Source organism: Nuphar pumila, chromosome 2, assembly GCF_984573655.1.
Source record: "Nuphar pumila chromosome 2, dmNupPumi1.hap1.1, whole genome shotgun sequence".
Classification (NCBI taxonomy): Eukaryota; Viridiplantae; Streptophyta; class Magnoliopsida; order Nymphaeales; family Nymphaeaceae; genus Nuphar; species Nuphar pumila.
In genome coordinates this window covers 39,284,250-39,306,114 of record NC_143250.1, presented here as the reverse complement: position 1 = coordinate 39,306,114, position 21,865 = coordinate 39,284,250, and the positions used below count along the sequence as shown (strand labels likewise).

Sequence of the window (21,865 nt, the reverse complement as noted above, 5' to 3'; positions counted from 1 at the left end):
ACTTCTGCTATTGCAGAATTTGGTACAGATTCTGAATAAGAAAATCAATGAAAGCTGAAAAGAACACAAACATCACCATGATAATGACAAAGTATGAAAGTTTTCCAAAATTTTTACATGAATCACGTCAATGGCATAACATAAGACCTGCTTATAGACAAAGTAACTCAGTTTATCTGTAAACATGTAGATGATGAGTTACAAAACTATATCCTCATGTGCAACCACATTTTTTTTCTCAACTCAACCTATCCTATACTTGTGTGAAAGACTTTACAAATTCACCCATATACATCTCTTTATATGCAGTTTCAAATCAAAAGCCAGCATGCTCAGTGAGAAAACAAGGAAAAATCGGGAAGAATTTGCTTAACATTGCACAGAGCATGTAGCCAAGACTTCAGATAAAGATGCTTTTGACTATTCTGATGCTTCGTATTGAAACCTATCATATCATTAAGATCTAACATCAGCACGAAAAGCTGACTCTGCTTGGCAGTCAACCAGAATTGGCCAGAAAGAGTTCAAGATTGATTTCCTTGCTTATCACGAGCTTCTATCGAGGAACCAGCTGGAGATGATTTCTGATTCCAAAAATTGCAATCAAGAAGCTCAGCCTGCTGCAATGATACATTTGAAGGAACATCTAGTAGTAAATCTTGTTCTGATGAGTCATCTGTGAATTGCAAAGAATCCAGCATGACCAAACTCCTGTCTGAAGGAGAAAAAAACAAGCTTCTTGGACTGAAGCATGACGCATCATAGTCAACAGCTTCATTCTCCTCAAAGTTGGCTTTTCCTTTGTTAGCATATGGATTTTCTTGAGATTTTGCAGATGGTGGATCCATGGCCTCACATTTCTGCAACCTGTTGGGACTCTTTATTTTGTGTTTTGGCTCTGAAAGACGCAATTGTTCAATAGGAAAGAATTGATAATTCCAACCTAAAAAATGTGAAGGGAAATAGTACAGCAAGTCTAGCCATGTAATCCATTTATTTTCAACCGAAAAGAGACGGTGTGATTTTAGCAAACTACTTCAAAACACAAATCAAAAAGTATTTTCCCGACAATGAAGTCTGCCAGACAGCTATCTGCAGCCATTAGTCAATGGATCAGATCTTGTTGGAGCTGGTAAAGACTCCAACTAGACAAACACAGAAACTGAACATATACCTATCAGGTGGGTCAATGAGATACAAGTCCTAGTCAGATCCACTGCTCATTTGAAAAATTCTATTAGAATCTGAACTCCCATGAAGGACGGTTCTACGGATTCTGGTGAGCTGGACGTGAGGCACGGCTCCAAAGAGAAAAGCGCACCACCAGTAGGAGGGGCATGCAGCATTGGGGGAGAAAGAGTCATCTCTCCTAGTTGGCTACACAGGGAAGCATGAGGTTGATGGGGGGTCGACGGCAAGAGAGGGAGAAAAGGCATTCCCTCCGAGTCGATGATGGGCGTGGAAGAGAGACGAGAGAAAAATACGTTTTATCAGAGATCAAGAACAAAAACAAGAACCAAGAATGAAGCTTATAGAAATTTTTGAATAAACTTCATTGATAATAAACTAAGCAAGATACATCTATATATAGATTTATAAGAGGGCAAAAACATAAAAGTACAAGCACAATTCCACTCTAGATGGGAGTCTATGGGGGATGTCCCACTAGAGTCCTAGCCTGTGCAGGACTTCAAGCTGAGCGGGTTTCTTTGGGAGTCTTGGGAGAAAGAGAAACTCCCTCTATGCAGTTTCAACTGGGCGGGTCCTGGCTGGGGTGGATATGGCTGGTCGGACCTGGAGCAGAAATGCTCCTCTCAAACTCGCCTTTCCCTCAAGGCAAGATCTCTGGATACTGAACCGCTAGCTGGTTTTCCTCTTCCTTCCAAGTATCTCCGTAATCAACCTCCCCGCTTAGATCAAACACCAAGGTAGGATATTCCTCTTTCGCCATGAGCCAACCTTCTAAGTGGCAACTCAGATGGTGCTCAAATAATTGCATGTCAGTCATACCATATGTTGCCTTGAACACATCACATGAATCGGGTTGTAGCCTCACTAACAACGTGCTGCAGTGATGACCCGCCACTACAGTAGGGTGAGAATTCGTGACAAGGGACACATGAGCACAAGGCATAGCGGCAATGCAAGAATGTGCATGCCGTAGAGCATTACGTTAATATAGGAGTGAGTGAGTGCAAGACGCTACTGCAACACGGGGGCATGTTGGCCATGTTGTTGCTCTATAAAAACTTTAAGACGCGGCCGTCACAACCTGCTTATAAGTGGTGGTATGCAGGAACAATAACAAAGATGATTCATTGCATGACATGGGGAATCCAAATTCAGAGAACCACATAAGTTGATTGCCAAGTATATTGAAGGACTTGATTTTCGCATATCCGATAAAATGACAAGCATCACAACCATTTCTCTTGAGCAAGCTATTCAATATTTAGATATTAAAAAATAACTGAATAGGGAAAATGAAAAGCTTTTGGATACCCATCAACGTACCCAAACCCAAGTAGATGAAACTCAATTGAGACCCAATCCAGACATCCCTCCCTTAGAACCCATTCAAGACTTTTCACAAGACCTAAATCCAATTCAAGAAGATTTGGATCCAAACTTTTGTATTGAATCCAAATCTCCTATGTTGGGCCCTCTTAAACCCACTGTGGACCCTTATATCCTTATCCCGGAAACCCTTAAAATGGACCTAAACCAGAGCTTGTTAAATCCAATTCCAAAACTTTCCCATGTCCAATTTCTTAACCAAATACAAATTCATCCCAAACCCATATTATCTAATCCAAAGGTTCTCAATATCTTTGACTTATCTGGACCAGATCAAGCACCTTCAAAACATATCTATATTTTGTCTCAACCAATCGCTCTAGATATGTTTGACCTGTTCCACTTTAGAGGCCTCTCACATGACTTTGGTTGGATTAAAAAGAATGTTCCTGGCTTCAGTGCGCATGTTGGGGTAGATCTTGCTTGGTTTATTCAGTTCATAGAGCAGCCCCAAGATCCAGTTTTATATTGTAGACCCATAACCCATAAGGTGGAACGAGATTGGAAAAAGAAGATGACCGGATCTCCATCATCAAATCTTCATTCATTCTCTGTTTGTGTTGTGTTGTCTGCTTGCAAAGTAGATTACTTCCGGATTGAAGCTTGGGTGGTGTAGAGGGGTAGGTCAGGGTTTAATGGGGGCTCTGAGTTTGGTCATCTAGTCTGGGGTATTAGGTATATAAATTTTTTTTTGGAGATTTTTTCAGGCTATTTAAAAGGTCGAAACTAATTTATTTCTGGGATAGGCCAGGGCGTTATAGGTTTTGTTCAGTTTTTTGGGTTTTGACATGTTCCAAAGATCGGATCAGATCTCAATGATGAGACGATTTTTTTTTTTGGATCTGTAAATTGGGTTTTTAAGCTAACAAATTCCTAGTGTAAAAATTTCAAGATTTATATATCTAGGATTAGGCCTAGAGATTTTTTTGAAGTTTAAAAAACGTTAGGTCATCAGGATCTAGTCAATGGATCTAACAGTCTTCAGTAAAGTGACGATATCTACAGATCGGGATCTGATTTTTTATCTATAAATTGGGTTCGGTTTAGGGCATATAGGGCTAAATAGGGTGATGTTTTGGAGATTTTTAGGGTTGTCATAATACCAGGATGAATTTTTGAAAAACGGACTTAGATGCAAGCCTGAGAAAAAATTCAGCCACACGACTACCAAGCCGCTGTGACTGTCCTTTGGCTTTTGGTGATAGACAAAAATGTCCTGGAGAATGTAAATCTGGATTTGGGGTAGATCAACGTTGGGTCTGATCTAACTCCACTCACGACAAAAATTCGACGCAACTGAATAAAATATGTTTCATAAAATAAATACAGGCGTCAAATCGAACCTGAACGAAAACTGTGAAGGGCATGGGCTCTTGCTGCATTGTCTAAGGCAATCGGCTAGATGACAACTCTTAGGAATGATGCTCTGATACTACTGTTAGAACCCAAACTCCCATGGATGACGGTTCTACGGATTCTGGAGAGTTGGACGTGAGGCACAACTCCAGAGAGGCGTGCACCACAAGCAGGAGGGGCGTGCAACATTGAGGAAAAGAGAGTCGTCTCTCTTAGTTAGCTACACAGAGAAGCATGAGGTAGATAGAGGGTCGATAGCAAGGGAGAGAGAAAAGGCGTTCCTCTGAGTCAATGACGGCGTGGAAGAGAGGCAGGGGAGAAATATGTTCTCTTAGAGAACAAGAACCAAGAACGAAGCTTAGAAAAATCTCTTAATAAACTTCACTGATAATAAACTAAGCAGGATATATCTATCTATAGATTTACAAGAGGGGCAAGAACGTAAAAGTGCAAACACAATCCCAACCTAGATGGGAGTTTAAGGGGATGTCCCACTAGAGTCCTAGCCTGGGCAGGACTCCAGGCTGGGTGGGTTTCTTTGGGAGTCTTGGGAGAAAGGAAAACTCCCTCTGTGTAGTTCCAGCTAGGCGGGTCTTGGCTGGGGTGGATCTGGCTGGTCGAACCCGAAGCAGGAAAGGGTCTGTAACAAATTCTAGTCAGGATCATATTCCAACTTGGAATACAACGGTGGCCCGACTCATTCTATATATAAACTTGGAAAAAAGGAGATTGTTATCTGATCAGTGGATCTGGCCTCAATCAGGTCAGTTGGATTTTGAAATGAACTGGACTATGTAAACTTGGGAGAATGGGACTTTACCCCAGCAAAACCAAAATAAGACTTGAGTTCTGATAGTTGGATATGCAACAAACTTACCCATACCAGACTGGTAGGATCCAGGTCTGGATCCATCATAGGTCTTTCAAGTCAGAGTATATATTTATGTTGCCAGATTCCCATTTTACTACAACAACAACAACAACTACGCCTTCATCCCAAAATACGTAAGAAGGTAGGCGTTGCACCCATTGAAAATAAGATGAGAGAGAATCGTTTACGGTGGTTTGGACATATTCGGCGAAGGCCTAATGATGCTCCAGTTAGAAGGATGGAGAAATGGGAAAATATATTAGTTAAAAGAGGTCGGGGTAGGCCTAGGAAGACATGGATGGAGGTGATAGGAAAGGATATGAATGCTTTGAACCTCACCGAGGACATGGCATTGGATAGAAATGATTGGAGGAGAAGGATTCATGTGGAAGACCCAGAATGATTTTCTTTTTTGGTTACTGTTAAAGGTAAATCTGGTAAGATAACATTTGCTTATAGGTGCAGTTCTTAGTACATGCTGGAGAAAGCTAAGGTACTTTTATAGTGGGAATAGCCAAGTAATGTAGTTTTATTAGTGAGCACAAAAATTTCTTTATCAAGCTCAACCTTGAACTTGGAACCAAAAGTACCAATTGGCAGCATCGGGGTGTGAGAGAGAGAGTACACCGAATTCCTTAATCAACCAGAGGCAAATGGAAAAGTAAGAATACTCTAAGCATTATAATAATAATAATAAACACCAGCACAAGTGTCAGGACTGATGGAATTTGTGGCATTTCTCATGCACTGTGAAATATGGTATTGTAGTATACAGGCTACATAGAATGTTTATTCCTTAGTCATTACTTGCTCATTATTATGCCCTACACATAATATGCACATGTTGGCTTTTTCCCCGCAAATTCTCTTTGGCATGTTCGGAGTTAGGGTCATGGACTCTGTTATCTTTTTCCAGCAGCTTCTTCAAATATAGTCATTATCTGTCCATCTTACACATTGTTTTCCTCAGAACTATAGGTAACTAGGTGCCTAAAATTGTTGTCCTCTTAAGAGAATTGATGTTAATAGTCTTTTATCAAAGCTCAGAGAAACTTAGTCATCTATAATTAAATGAGAAAGAAAATGGATATATGGATATATTGAAGATCCCATAGAAACTTTAATGACTGAGGCATCATGGCATCATAGTTTCAAAGCCTGAAAGATGGCATCATAGTTTTTGTAGTTTGCACCAACTCTCAATATGTGAACCAGATGAAGAGATCACTGTTCAATGGGACTGGCTTTGACATTTCGTTTTGTCATTTGAGTATCTGCATATGGACTTTGGTTCATATATTTACCATTTTCAAATCTTCAAGAAATTCAGTTTCTCTGGACTCCTTTTTCTGTTTTTTCCACTTCTTAGTTCCTCCAAACCTGACCACCTCAGCTCCCGAAAATTAAGATGTTTTACCTATTTTTTCTCTACAAACCAAAGATGCCACCTCAGGACCTAAAGCCCATTCCCAGTATTTAGACGTTTTCCATCTCTCTTTTATTTTTGACACCATGTTTTACTTGTTGCAACTGATGTAGTTCAAGTACTTTCTGAAATTACCTTTATGTTCTAGTTTTACCTAATTTCTCCATTTGACCAAGGGATAAAGCAGATCACATGCTAATATGTAGCAACTGGCATAATGCTATTGTTATAAGCATTTAACTAGTATGAGAAGCTCCTTAATATTCCGCAAAGAACTGCATAAGCAGTTTAACCAACTAGAGTAACGCCTTGATAGGCGTGCACAACTCAACGAGTAGCATACCAAACTACCGAGCAAGCAAGCGAATTAGTAGTGTAAGCGAGTCAGTAGTGCAAGTGAATCCGTAGTGCAAGCGAATCAATAGTGTGAGCGAATCTCACGACTCAACGACCAGTGTGAACATACTTTATGTTTCGATAATTACGAACCTACGGGTACGCGCAGGCAAAACGTAGAACCAACTGAGACTAGTTCGGGCGTCTGTTATTCTATGTATTTTCAATAACCCGAATAGCTAGTTGAGTTCGCTCCAAAGAGACGACTTTAGCCGAGAGAGGATTCCCCAAAGGAGGCTGTGCCACGGATGCATCCAACTTTTGCAGAAGTGTTGAGCTAACTAATGTAGCCCCTTTCCCCTAACTCCAATGACTAGGGAGGCCGGATCGTTGCCCGTAGGGTGGTTGTTAACAACCTGTCCATTGGAGTTTGTACCGCTCTGTCCTCTCCCTTGACAGACACATAGAAGCGAATAGGTACGTTAGAGGTTGCTTAACTAACGACCCATCCTATGCTGTGATCTTTAACCACTCGAGCATCTTGCCTGTGAAGGCGAATGTGAGGCCATTTATGTGATTATAGCATTTTGCATTTAACGTTGTTCGATGTCGCACGACCGTCTCATCAAATCATCGAGTACTAGACGTATCGTGCACGACTACAAGTACTCTAGGATGAAGGGGGTATAACTCCTCAATAGAAGCCTCAACAGAAGTGTTTCATAAAGATGTAAAGTTTATCAACTTTACTTTATCTTTTGAAACAGCAGTACCTTGTGCCAACATTATGCATGTGATTATCTCGAATCACATCCGCTATCGGGGTATCTACATGTCTCGCATGACTCGATACCGGCCTCGATAGACGGGATACAGGTTTATCAACAGAACACCCGCTAAGAAGTTCGCTCGAACCCCCAATTCGGGATCACCCGAGATATGACAAAAAGGCGAGCAGAACCAACCAATCACATCCTTCCAAATGCTTCGATTTGGAGCAGTCTTAGATGCTTTTGCGCAGCTCCCTAAAATCTCAAGTCGACTCTGCAGGACTGCGCAGACAAAGAGCCAGGATCCTTGCGAGGTATCCCTCTCCTTAGACGAGGATGTGTCGCTCGCTCCCGACTGAACTCTTGTCGCAAGAGGGAGAGTGGTAAATGCCCCTTGCATCCTCCACGAGGATGCCCTTAAGGCATACGCAAAGAGCAAGAACCTGCACGTCATCTGCAATAGCAAGGGCATACCAACACATATGCAAAAGCAAAAGCCTAGGCGTAAAGTGCGACAGCAAAGTAAAGGCGGTAAGCAAAAGTGCAACGCAAACCCTCGACACAACGCTCAACGACAAGTAAAGACTGTAAACAGGAGTGCAACGCCAAACCTTTGCGCGATGTGCAACGGCAAAGTAAAGGACAAGGATCGCGAAACCGCATCCTTGAGTTAAATGCGTACTCGTATAAATATATATGATATATATATATATGCATATATATTTATTTAATTGTCCTTTTTAGTTAATTGAACTCAATTCAATTGTCCAAGTCTTCTGTGCAATCTTCCCCTACCTTTGAGAGTTGCAAGCTTGCTGTCGTCCGCAGATGTACGCGATTGGCGGCTCGGGTCGCGGAGCGCGAGCGGGATCCATCGTACGAGCTGCAAAAGTAACGATCTTAGCAAGCTAATACCAAAATAGGAAGTCAGGGGCACTGTCGTCGTCCTGACGTAAGGGAAGCATAGGTAGGGGCATCATGAACATGCACACCTGCTATAAGCGCAAAGAGCAGGGGCAAGGCCACGAGCCCCTGCTGACATGCTGTCAGCAAACAACGGAGAGGCAGGGTTGTGCCCCTGCCTTATGAAGGCAACGAGGGAGGCCGAGGCGTCGCCCTGCTTGCCAGAAGAGCAAAGAGACAGGGGGCCAAGCCCCCACCCGTTAGCACAAAGGAGGAGGCAGGAGGCTTCGCCTCTGCCTGCCGAAAACACCAAGAAGCAGGGGCTTGGCCCCTGCCGGTCGAGCACATAAACAAGCAGGGGACAAAGCCCTTGCCGGTCGAGCACGTAAACAAGCAGGGGACAAAGCCCCTGCCTGACGCCCGAGAAGGGGGAGCAGGGAGAGGCTTGACCCCCTCCCCTGCCGTAACAGGTAGCAGGGAGGGGGTCGCCCCCCTCCCCTACCGTACCAGTGAGCAGGGAGGGGCTCGGCCCCTCCTGCATACTGCGAAGGCAGGGAGGGCTCGAGCCCCTCCCTACGATAGACAGAGGCAGGGAGGGTCGGACCCTCCCCTATGCACCTAAATAGGGGAACCGAAAAAAAAAAGGGCAGGGGCCTTCAGCCCCTGCTAAAATAATAAAAAGGGCAGGGGCCTTCAGCCCCTGCTAGAATAAACAGGGCAAGGGCCGATGGCCCCTGCCGGAATATAAAAAACGGGCAGGGGCCTATGGCCCCTGCCAGGGAAATGAACAAAGGCAAGAGGCGCAGGGGCCAACAGCCCCCCTGCGACTCTTGGAAGCGGAGGCAGGAGCCAAAGGCCCCCCCGGTCGGCATGCTAAACAAGGAAACGAGACAGGGGCCAAGGCCCCTGTCGGTTTCTTAGAGGAACAGGAAGCAGGGAGGAGGGGCTCAACCCCTCCCCTGTCGTAGCAGAGAGCAGAGAGGGGTCGTGCCCCTCCCCTTCTAAAAGGGGCACAGGGAGGGGGTTTGACCCCTCCCGTGGCCACACAGAGAGGTGAGGGAGAGAAGAGACGGGAGAGGTAGAGAGAAGAGAGAGGCGAATGAAAGAGGGGGAGGTGCGTACCTGGTGGTCGCCGGCGGCGGCATCATCGGCGGCGGAGGGAGGTCGCAGGTGGCGGTAGCGTCGACGTCGGGTTGACAGGAGGGTGCAGAGGCGAAAGAGTCAGTCGGGGAAGAGAGACCGAGAGACGAGAGGGGAAAGGAGGTTTTGAGAACCTCCTCCCTCAGTCGCTGCGTGCTTTTAAAAGCACGCAGCCGACTGATTTACCCGGGTCGGATCCGGGTCCGGATCCGGCCCGGATCCAAACAATTTTTTTTTGAGTTCTTACACAAATTCTCAAACCTAAAGCTCATCTTTTCCCTGTCTCACCAAAGGTGTTTGGTTGTGTCTGCTTTGTTCATAAGCTTAGTCCCAATTGAGATAAATTGTCTTCCCAATCTATAAAATGTGTTTTTATTGGGTATCCTAAGCATCAAAAAGGATATCGTTGTTATGATCCCATATCCCAGAGAGAGTATGTCAGTGCGGATGTGTCATTTTTTGAGTCTGTCCCATATTTTTCCAGTACTTCTCCAAGAATACAGGCTAGTCAAGGTGATTCATTCCCTCTTCCTGTTCCCCCTTTTCCATTAGAGTCGGTTCGTCTTGAGCCTCTTGTTCCCAGTCTGACTCTGTCCCATTACAAACATCCTCCTGTGGTGTACACACATCGAGCTCCACCTAACTCTATGCCCGTGCCATCAGCTTCTCCCGAGGTGAGTGTTCCTGAACCTACTGACAATTCTCTTATTGATGATGATTTACCTATTGCCCTTCGGAAAGGAAAAAGGCAATGTACACTTCATCCTATTTCTCAGTTTGTTTACAAGGCAAGAATTGGTGCAAATATAAAGAATTTTGTATTAGCATTATCTGTTGCATCTGTTTCTCTCAATCATCATCAAGCTCATATGGACCCCGAATGGGCGAAGGCCATGCAGGATGAAATGGATGCACTGCTCTCTCGGCAAACCTGGGACTTAGTTGATCCTCCACCTGAGGCTGATATTGTTGGTTGTAAATGGGTCTATACTATTAAGTATAACTCAGATGGATCGATTGAAAGGTTTAAAGCTCGCCTGGTTGCGAAAGGCTATACTCAAACTTATGGGGTGGACTTTTTTGAAACATTCTCTCCTGTTGCTCGTCTTGCGACTATTCGCCTTGTTTTCTCAGTAACGGTGCACCATGGGTGGCCTCTATGTCAGCTTGATGTGAAAAATGCTTTTCTGTATGGAGACTTTGAGGAGACAATTTACATGCAACAACCTTTGGGGTTTGAAGTTCAGGGGGAGTGTCAGAAGGTATGCAAGTTGAACAAGGCAATCTATGGTCTCAAACAGAGTCCCCGTGCGTGGTTCTCCAAGCTGGCTGAGGTCATGTCAGCATTTGGGTTTGTTTGATCTGCTTCTGACCACTCTCTTTTCATTAAAAAGTCTTGCACAGGGATTGTGGTCATGATTGTATATGTTGATGACATTATAGTCACAGGAAGCAGTGAAAAAGACATTGCTGACACAAAGTCTCATCTTCAGAAACACTTTGTGACTAAGGACCACTTAGATATTTCTTAGGCATAGAGGTCGCAAGGGGTAAAGAAGGATTGGTTTTGTCACAGCGAAAATGTCTTGGATCTGCTGAAGGAGACAGGAATGTTAGGTGCCAAACCTGCAAGGATTCCTATGGATCCTAAGGCTCATCTATTTGATGAAAAATCAAAGTATGTGAACAATAGTCGTTATCGCTCATTGGTTGGCAAGCTATTATATGTGACTGTTACCAGACCCGACATATCTTTAGCCATGAGCAAGATAAGTCAGTTTATGGACAAACCTACAAAGGCTCACTGGGAGGCTGTGATGATGATTCTCAAATATTTAAAGTTATCTCCTGGTAAAGGACTATGGTTTAAACAAAATACTTCTCTTGATGTTACTGCCTATTCAGATGCAGATTATGCAGGGTCGGTTGTTGATAGAAAGTCGACAACTGGATTTTGTGTGTTTGTTGGAGGAAATCTGGTTACTTGGAGAAGTAAGAAACAAACTATTGTTGCCAAGTCGAGTGCTGAGTCAGAGTATCGGGCTATGGCTCAGACTGCTGCTGAGATGGTGTGGGTTAAATCTGTGTTGGCTGATCTCCAAGTGAAAGTCTCATTGCCCATGGAGATGATATGTGATAATAGAGTTGCTACTTATATTGCTAATAACCCAGTGTTTCATGAAAGGACAAAGCATATTGAGGTGGATTGTCACTATGTAGGTGACCTGGTACAAACTGGGTACATTTGTACCAAGCACATATCTTCAGAGAACCAAATTGCAGATGTCTTCACTAAACCCCTAGCTAGTTCAAATTTTTCAAAATGTTGTGACAAGCTGAACATTATTGATATATATGCTCCAGCTTGAGGGGGAGTGTTGAGAAGCAGTAACTATCTAGTGGGTCGGGTCCCTGGTATTTAATTATTATTCTTAAGGGTATTATTGTACATTCTTTGTTGCTGGCTAATCTCTCTATTTAAGTGAGATTAGCCCTCATGAAAAATAACGATTTCTATTCTCACTCTCTCTCTCACTCTCTCTTCTTCTTCTTCTTCTTCTCTCCCTCTTGTTTACTTGAAAACCCTAGCAGCCAACTTCAACAATTACCTTTGTAGATGAACAAAGAATGGTCCAAATGAGATCTGCAAAAACCATGTTGCTGGATTTCAAGTGAAAAACTGTCAAACCAAGATTGAGAAGTATGTTTTAACTCATATAGAGCTTTGTTCAATATATACACATAGTTGGCTAAATCTTTTTCATTATACCCTTGCGGCTACTCCATATACACCTCCTCCTTGAGGTCTCCGTGCAAGAATGCATTTTTAACATTCAATTGACTTAAGTGCTAACCATGATCCACTGCTAGAGAAAGAACAACTCTGATAGTTCCCATCTTCACTATTAGACTGAATATTTCATCATACTCCAACCTATGTTCTTGAGTAAAACCCTTTACAACTAGCCTTGCCTTGTATCTCTCTATGCTGCCATCTGGTTTATATTTTATTTTAAAGACCCATCTTGATCCAACTACATTCTTTCCTACATGTCTTTTTATAACATCCCATGTTTTATATTCATACCTACATTTCTTTATTCATAGCCTCAATCCATTTGTTGGATTTTGAGGCCTGATTGTATGATCGAGGTTCTTCATGGTGAGATACAATACCTAAAAATATTTGTTGGTCCATGCTGAAATTTTCATAACTTAGCCATTTATCAATGGGATGTCGCACTCTTCCAGATCTGATTATTTGTCCTTGTTCATTGGGATCATTTTCAGATTCAATATTTTCTTGTTTTGAACCATTGTCAGATGTATTTTCAGATTCAATATTTTGAATCCTGCGATTGTATGTAATTCCTTCGAATCTTCCTTCTATGTCATCAGAATGATCAACTTGTTGTCCCTCAACATTTTGTTGGTCTAGCCCCACATGTGCACCTTCTAATTTGTCATTGTTTGCATCATTTGTTGTTGCTACCTCGATAGAGAACATACCATCATCTAACCAAGGTTGATATAGCTGTTTTGACTGCAATTGAACACTTTTTACATTGTTGTCCTTTGAAACATAAGGAGATTCATCAAAACATTTCAGGATATACGAATGCATTTATTTTTAACGTCATAGCATCTATATCCCTTATAGTCATATACATATCCAACAAATTTGCATACATGAGCCCTTTTGTCAAATTTGTTTCGCAGAGAGGCATCAATATGAATATAACACATGCAAACATATTCCTTTAGATAATTATAATCAGGATGTTGGCCAAACAATTCATAATGTGGGGATTTATATTGCAGCAATTTCATAAGCAATATATTTATGGTATGCACGGCAAGGCCTTTGTCCAAAGGAATAAAGGAACAGATCTTGTATTCATCATGGCTATTGCACTTTCAACAATATACCTATATTTTCTCTCAGCAAGTCCATTTTGTTGAGGTGTCCGGAGACAAGATATCATTTTATTAACTTCATTCTCCTTAAGATATCAAATAAAGTCATTTGAAGAGTACTCATTATTAGAAAAAGGAGTCCTCACGTTCAGCTGTGTAGGAAAAGAAGGAACAAAATAATGGAAGAGGCTGCAGGAAGAAAAGACGTCAGAGAGTCAGTCTGCGTCTATTATTGTATTAATAATATATTTAGTACAAAATTTTAGGGTATGAAAATACCCTCTAGCAACATCTTAAATTACATTACATAGTAACTGGATCTTGACCCGGTTCAGTACATGGATCAGGTCGAGGCCTGTACATACACAAGTTGGGTCCAAGACCCAATAACGACTTCTTTTCAGCCTCCCTCAAGTTGTGCATGGTCCTGGACCATGAACAACTTGCCTTTCAGAAACCAAAATCTGTCCTTTGTCAGCCCTTTGGTGAAAACATCAGCAACTTGCTTTTCAGTTCGCACAAACATGGGCTCAATCTCTTTTTCTTCAACCTTTTTCCTAACAAAATGCTGATCTATCTCAATATGCTTTGCTCGAATATGATGAATGAGATTGAAAGACATATTGATGGCACTTTGATTGTCACACAGTAGCAGTGACTGAGCAATTGGTTCTCCCATTTCTGTTAGGAGGTGCCTTATCCATGTAGCTTCAGCAGTGGCAGCTGCCATCGATCTGTATTTAGCCTCAGTACTTGACGTAGCAACCGCCTTCTATTTTCTACTGCTCTAAGATACCATGTTCGATCCAATGAAGCTGCAATAACCAAATATTGATCGTCGTTCATCTGGATCACCCGCCCAATCAGCATCAACATAAATAATGATCTCATGGCTGCCACCTGGATCTAATTCACTTTTCTTGTATACCAGTCCATCACCAATTGTACCCTTCAAATAACGAAGTATTCGTTTGACTGCCTCCATATGCGACGTATGAGGTTCATGCATAAACTGAGTCACCGGATTAACCGAATACACTATATCAGGTCTAGTAAAAGTCAGGTATTGCAGCATGCCAACTATGCTACGATACTTAGTGGGATCTCCATATATATCCCCTTCTTTAGAACTCAGTTTCTGATGAATGACACTTGCAGTTGCTAATGGCTTACAATCTGTCATGCTTGCCCTGCTGAGAATGTCCAACATGTATTTGTGTTGAGTAAGTATGAGTGTATCACATCTTTTATCAACTTCCACCCCAAGGAAATACCGTAGCTCCCCCAAATCTTTCAATTTGAATCTCTGATTTAATAACTTCTTTACCTCCTCAATGTGACTTTTGCAGTTCCCTGTGATGATGATATCATCTACATATATCAATAGAAGAGTAGTGACATCTCATTCATTGTGAATGAATAACGAGTGATCCAAAAAAGACCGAGAAAAGCCATGCCTTTGTATCTCTAGTGAAAAACTCTTGAACCAGGAACGAGAAGCTTGTTTCAATCCATAGAGTGCCCTTTTTAGCTTGCATACATACTGCTTGGCGTCTCGTTCTGCATACCCAGTGGATTGTTCCATGTAGACTTCCTCTTTTAAATCCCCGTGTAAAAATGCATTTTTTATATCTAACTGACTCAATGTTCATCCATGTTCAATGGCTAGACTCAACACAATACGAATAGTTCCCATCTTAACCACAGGACTGAAAGTTTCATCGAAGTCTTGTCCTTGTTCTTGTGTGAATCCCTTGGCTACAAGTCTAGCTTTATACCTTTTGATGCTCCCATCTGGTTTATACTTTATCTTGTATACCCATTTTGACCCAACGACATTTCTATTTAGTGGTCTAGGCACAATCTCCCATGTCCCACATTCATGTAAGGCTTCCATTTCTTCATTCATTGCTTCGACCCATCTTCTAGAACTTGCAGCTTGATAGAACATGAGAGGCTCATCCTCTTTATTTATGGACGTCAAGAATAGTTAAAAATCCAATGAAAATTTTTTATAGCTTACCCACCTGTCAAGCGGATGTCGAATCCGTGAGAATCTTCTGATATCCATCATCTGTGGAGCAGGGTCAGAAGGACCCGTATCTATACAAGGAATGGATGAGGGCTCTTTCTCTCATCGGGTGTATACAACACCCTTATACCTTGTTGGCTCCAAGTTTTGTGTGACAATCTCTTCTGTTTGAGTTGCATTTGCTGATTCTTCATATATCTCCTTCTGACTGTCTGCTGGGCAATCTTCCTTAGCACTGGAGAAGAGTTCTGAATTTAACCATGGGTAGTATACCTCAATGTTGGGACTTGAGTTAACAACATGAAGACTTGAATTAGCCGGCTGATCATCAAAATTCATTTCATCAAAAACTACATTTCTCGATATTTTGATGCATTTACTCAATGGATCATAACACCTATACCCTTTGTAGTCTTCAGCATATCCCATAAACCTGCACTTTAAGGCTTTGTCTTGAAACTTATGTCTCAATGAGTTGTCAATGTGAACATAACAAATAGACCCAAACACACGTAATTCATGATAATCAGGTTGTATGCCAAATAGAGAAAAATATGGTGACTTATTTTCTAAAATGGTCATAAGCAGTCGATTTATCACATGAACTGTGGAATGAAAGGCTTCAGTCCATAGTGCTATAGGAAGATTGCTCCCGTGCATCATGCTCATTGCACTCTCAACAATATGTCGATGCTTCCTCTCAATAATCCCATTTTGTTGAGGTGTATGTGGGCAAGACACTCTTCTCTTTATCCCATTATGTTGAAGAAAACTAACAAAGTTACTAGAGGAGAATTCACCTCCTCCATCACATTGGAAATTGAGAATGTTGGTAGAGAAATGGTTTTGAACAAAGGAATGAAATTTCTGAAACAATCCAAAAACTTCTGATTTGTGCTTCATGAAAAATATCTAAGTATAGCGTGAGTAACTATCAACGAAAGTAAGGTAATATTTACTGCCAGAAAGAGAAGCAATTGGGGCAGGACCCCAGACATCAGAACATATGACCTCAAAGGGCCTTGAAGCTCTCTTATTAATGGAATTGAATGGCAAAACACGACTCTTACATAAATGACAACTAGAACACTTTATATCAATGACTTTTGAACTCAGACTGGACTTAGGAATGAGATTATTCAAGACAAGTTTTTCAATAAAATGATGACCACAATGGCCCAGACGACTATGCCAAAGTCTTGGCTTATTAGATTCATAAATGGCAAACACAAACTCAAAAGGAGCGAGAAATTGATGTTGGTGAGGCTTCAAGGATTAATAGTCAGAATGAACAAAGGAAGGATGTTCTTGAAATATGTACATGTTGCCCCATCTTTTTCCCTCAGCGAATGTCTTCCTCGTGCGAAGATCCTTAACATAAACAGAAGAGGGAGTAAATTCAACTGAAGCATTAACATCATCAACAAGTTTTGAGACAGAAACAATGTTCTTCTGAATATTAGGAGCATGAATAACATTTGGAAGATTAAGAGAGGACTTGGACATGGGTATAATGACATTTCTAATATGTGAGATGGAATGATGAGAACCATCTCTCGTGACTATGCTATTCTTACCAACATAAGGAGTAAGATTCAAGAGTTTACACGCATCACCTGTGACATGAGTCGTTGCTCTGGAGTCGACGTACCAAATGCCTTTATCATTTTGCTTCATATTAAAGCCGGCCAAGGCTGCCAACAACAACTCTTATACTTCTCCATCCCTCCTAGTCTCTGCTTGTGGAGCTTTTCCCTTGTTTTGAGGGTTGAACCAGCAATTTGCTTTAATATGCCCTTTCTTATTACATAAAAAGCGTGTGGGAATGGGCCTTTGTCCTTGTATATTGGGCGTTGAAAGTATACCACGACTTCCAAAGGTATTTCTCCCTTGGCCTCCCTTTCCTCGAAAGAAATTTCCTCTACCTCTACCATAAGTCATTCCCGTGGCCAGCACATCTTGGGTTCCTGAATGTCTTCAGAAGATCCTTTTAGAGTCATTTCATATTACAATAGTTTGGCACGAAGGTCTTCAAACTTTAGAAGTTCTGGTAAACATAATAAAGTCGTCGTCATAACATGATAGTCTGGCCCCAACCCACTCAAGGTTTGTTGTACCTTATCCTTTTCACTGGAGAGACACCCCACAATAGCCAACCGATCCGTGATGCCTTTCATTTTGTTCAGGTATTCCATAATAAACATGGAATCTTTCTTCAACATTTGAAATTCTCGCTTGAGAAACATGATTCTCGCCTCAGAGATCTGCGAATATGTCTAAACTAGCTTGTCCCATAGCTCTTTGGCCGAACAATCATCAGGAATGGCTACAAGAACCTCCTGTGAGAGAGTTGAAGTGATGTATGCCACTAACAATTGATCACTTTTCATCCAAGTAACATATTCTGGATTCTTGAGAAGAACAATAGATTGCGCCCCTTTATCGTCCATCTTTTCCTGCGAAGTGAACTCTGGAGGGGGTGGGACCGATCCATCCAGATGACCAGAGAGGTCCTGACTCCTTATAAACGGAACAACTTGTCTTTTCCAGGTTAAGAAGTGGGAACGATTCAGTTTTTCAGAGACTAGTTGACCGAGAAAGTTAGAGGAGAGGCCTGACTGCGGATGAGGGGAATCCATTTGAGAGGAAGGTAAATTATGACAGAAATCAACACAGAGATATGAAAGAAAGTTATGACAGAGAATAAAAGCTTGACAGGGAATGAGATAATATTCAGATAGAAAATGAAATAGATGATCGTATATACTATTTCAGAACTGTGTAAGACACACAGTAGATCTGAAATAATATTCAGATATCTGAGGCAAATAATAGAGAGCTCGTGCAGACAGAAGAAACGAGAAAGGATAGATGACCAAAAGGTATAAAGAATAAAAGGAATGGAAAGGGAAGCTCAACTTTTGCGTAATACAGGAGAAAGGGAATCAGATTCACGTGCCTAAGCAAATCACATGAAGAGTTAGAAAGGAAAACAAGGGGAGAAGGACCAAGTTCACGTGACTAGGCAGATCACATGAGAGGATAGAACTCAACTTTGACTTTTGCATAAAAAGGGAAGACAGTTAGAAACAGAATCCACTAAGTGACAACAGACTGAATATGTTTCAGATCTGCGATGGAAGGAGTAGAAGAGGAAGAATAACTTGACAGAAAAAGAAAAAGGAGAATAACCTGTCGACGAGGAGAGAAAGTCGACTTTTCACGTTGACAGAATGAAGCCGAGACAACTCTTCACACCCAGAAGTCACGCTGCTCTGATACCATATTAGAAAAAGGAGTCCTCACGTTCAGTTGTGTAGGAAAAGAAGGAACGAAATAATGGAAGAAGAGGCTGCAGGAAGAAAAGACGTCAGAGAGTTAGTCTGCGTCTATCATTGTATTAATAATATATTGAGTACATAATTTTAGGGTACGAAAATATCCTCTAACAACATCTTAAATTACATTACATAGTAACTGGATCTTGACTCGGTTCAGTACATGGATCGGGTCGGGTCCTGTACATACACAAGTTGGGTCCAAGACCCAATAACGACTTCTTTTCACTCATCTCCACCATCACATTGGAAATTAAAAATGGGTAAAGAAAACTGAGTTCGAACCATAGCATCAAAGTTCTTAAAAATTGTAAAAACTTCATGCTTATGTTTCATGAAGAATATCCATGTATATCAAACATGGTTATCAATGAAAGTGACATAATATCGGCTCCCGAAAGAAAAAATAATTGGAGCCAGTCCTCATACATCAGAATGCACGATTTCAAACAATTTGGAAGTTATTTCATTATTCGAAATGAATGGAAGTACATGACTCTTAAACACTTGACAACTAGGACAATTTTTATTTAACTCATGACTCAAACTAGACGCTGGAATCAAATCATTGGAAACAAGCCTCTCAATAAAGGCCTTATTACAATGGGCTAAACGACTATGCCGGACACTTGACTTATTGGACTCTAATTCATTAACCAAACAACATGACTTTTCAGCATCTTGAACTGGAACATGAGCCAATAGATTCTCCTCGAAGAGATACATATTCCTCTGTCTTTCTCCTTCAGCGAAAGTCATCTTCATGTGAAGATCCTTTATAAAAATAGGAGTAAAAACGACACAAGGATTGGTATAATCAACAAGTTTAGAAACAAAAACAAGGTTCTTTTTTATATTGGAAGCAAGAAAAACATTCGATAGGCAAAGATTTGAATTGGACATGGGAATAAAAGCATTTTGAGTGTGTGTGATGGGGTGACGAGTGACATCTCCGGTAATAACTCTATCACTACCAAAGTAATGAGACAAGTTTTTAAGATTACCTTCATCCCCAGTAATATGATTTTCTGCCCCGAAATCAACGTGCCAAACTCCTTGACCATTCTGTTTTAAATTCAACCTTGCTAAAATAGCCAATAGAAGTTGTTTATCCACCGGTTCCGTCCCTGGTCCCCCAGTCTTATTTGGTGCACTTTTACTCTGCGAGCTCTGCTCTGCAACAAACCTGGGATCATCTTTATACCAGCAGTTTGCTTTAACATGTACAAGTTTCTTGCAAATGCAGCACGTGGGTATTTTCTTGCCCAGATAAGAAATAAGAGGTGTATGAGAAAGTGAAAGCAGCCCACGTCCGTCCTGATTACCTCCTCGCCCTCTCCCTCATCCTCTTATGCCTCCTCTTCCTTTCTCAAACTATGTGCTTGAAATAAGTACTTAATGATTGTATGCTACCCCCGTAGGTTCATCTCAAATTGCAGCAACTTAGGACGTAAAGCTTCAAAAGTAGGCAGCTCATGAAAACAAGATAAGGTAGCATAGATAACATTGTATTCGGGTCCTAATCCATTAAGAACCTGTTGTACCTTATCTTTATTTGAGATGATGTGACCAATCATAGCAAGCTAATCTATGATTTCCTTCATCTTATTAAGGTACTCCATGATAGACATGGATCCCCTTTTAAGATTCAGGAACTCCCTTTTAAGAAACATAACTCTGGCCTCAGAAACTTGTGAAAACGTTTGCACAAGTTGGGTCCACAATTTCATAGTTGTGCAATTATCTGAAATGCTTACTAAAACCTCCTATGACAATGTAGAGGTGATATACGCAACCAACGCCTGAAGACGTTTCATCCAGGAAATGTATTCTGGATTCCGACATGTGAGGATTTAATAACAGCCCATTTTTCATCTTTTTTTTCTCTTAGCATGAATTCTGGTAGAGTCTGAATCGATCCATCCAAATGACCAAAAAGATCTTGGCTTCGAATAAAAGGAAAGATTTATCTTTTCCAAGTAAGAAAATTTGAAGTATTTAATTTTTCGAAAACTAACTAATTGAGGAAGCTTGCTGAAAGAACTGAAGAGGAAGTAGAAAAATCCATGGTAGATGAAAGGGACCAAAAGAGAAAACACTGCAATAACAAAGGCTGTCTGCTTTTTCTTTTTCTTTTTTGCAACAGAGACTTTGTCACGAAGAAATAAATATCTGATCAGCAATAGCAAAACGATATATTAATTCCTAAGCAGGAACAATATATATTTTCCTTTTTTTTAGAAAAGAATAAGAATGGGTTCACGAGTTCCAGATTTGAAGAGAAAACATGTTCAGATTTGGATACCTGAATCTGAATTCACTTTTGAAGGGAGAAACATGTTCAGATATGAAATAAAGCACGACAGATTCTCAAATTGGGATATTAGGGTTTGAAAATATATTCAGATCTGGACTCAGATTTAGATCTGAAAAAAAATAGGACAGAAGGTTTTGAAACTACCGTGAAAGACAGATTCACATCCTTAAGAAAGGGGATCTAATCTGAATCTTGGTCCAGATTCAAATCAGAAAAGGACTTGAGAAAAGGAAGAGTACCTAAACCAAAATTGTGGTCTAAGGTTTCAGATTTGAGAAAAGAAGAAAAGGAAACACCAAGATCTTTTGGGACTCACCGCGATGGAGCTCTGATACCATATAAGATCTGCAAATCTGCACCATAAAACACAATTTGTAGGGAAGAAGAGAGAGAGGAAGAAAAAAGGACCGCAACAACTGATTCTCCACATCCTTCCTCATGAGTCATGGGTTTCTTTATATTAACCATTAGGTTACATTCCAATTGTAATGACCCTAACTCATACCCTTTGAAAAATGCGATTTTTTTTTCTTCTTAGAGTTGCGGAAAACTTCTCAGAGACTCGGGGTCCTTACAGTTCCAATTTCAGTTGGATAACCACACATCACAAACAAACTTACATTTATCATCCATAACCAACCAACTAACTAAACTCTTTTATTAATGAATCAATAAGAGCCTCATACTCAACTCAAAAGTGAGATAACAACGGCAGAAAATAAAAAGAACTAAAAAAAACAAAAGTAGAGTCACTATGTCCATAAATGAAGCAGTCTAAAACAAATATGGCTCTCGTATCCTCTCAGAAGCGAGTCTACTTCACTGATCACCCAACCCTGCAAAAAACCGATAAAATAGGGTGTCAGAATCCAAAGAATCTT

General features: G+C 41.1%; 1 protein-coding gene across 2 annotated transcripts in view; it reads right to left on the bottom strand.

The window, feature by feature from the left end:
* Positions 1-241: 241 nt before the first annotated feature.
* Positions 242-21,865, bottom strand: part of LOC149845302 (GATA transcription factor 26-like) — a 66,222-nt gene continuing 44,598 nt past the window's right edge. For both annotated transcript variants that reach the window (XM_089995680.1, XM_089995681.1), the window contains exon 8: positions 242-898. In XM_089995680.1, the coding sequence (XP_089851806.1) occupies positions 525-898 (374 nt within the window). In that variant the 3' untranslated portion in view covers positions 242-524. The remainder of the gene's footprint in view (positions 899-21,865) is intronic.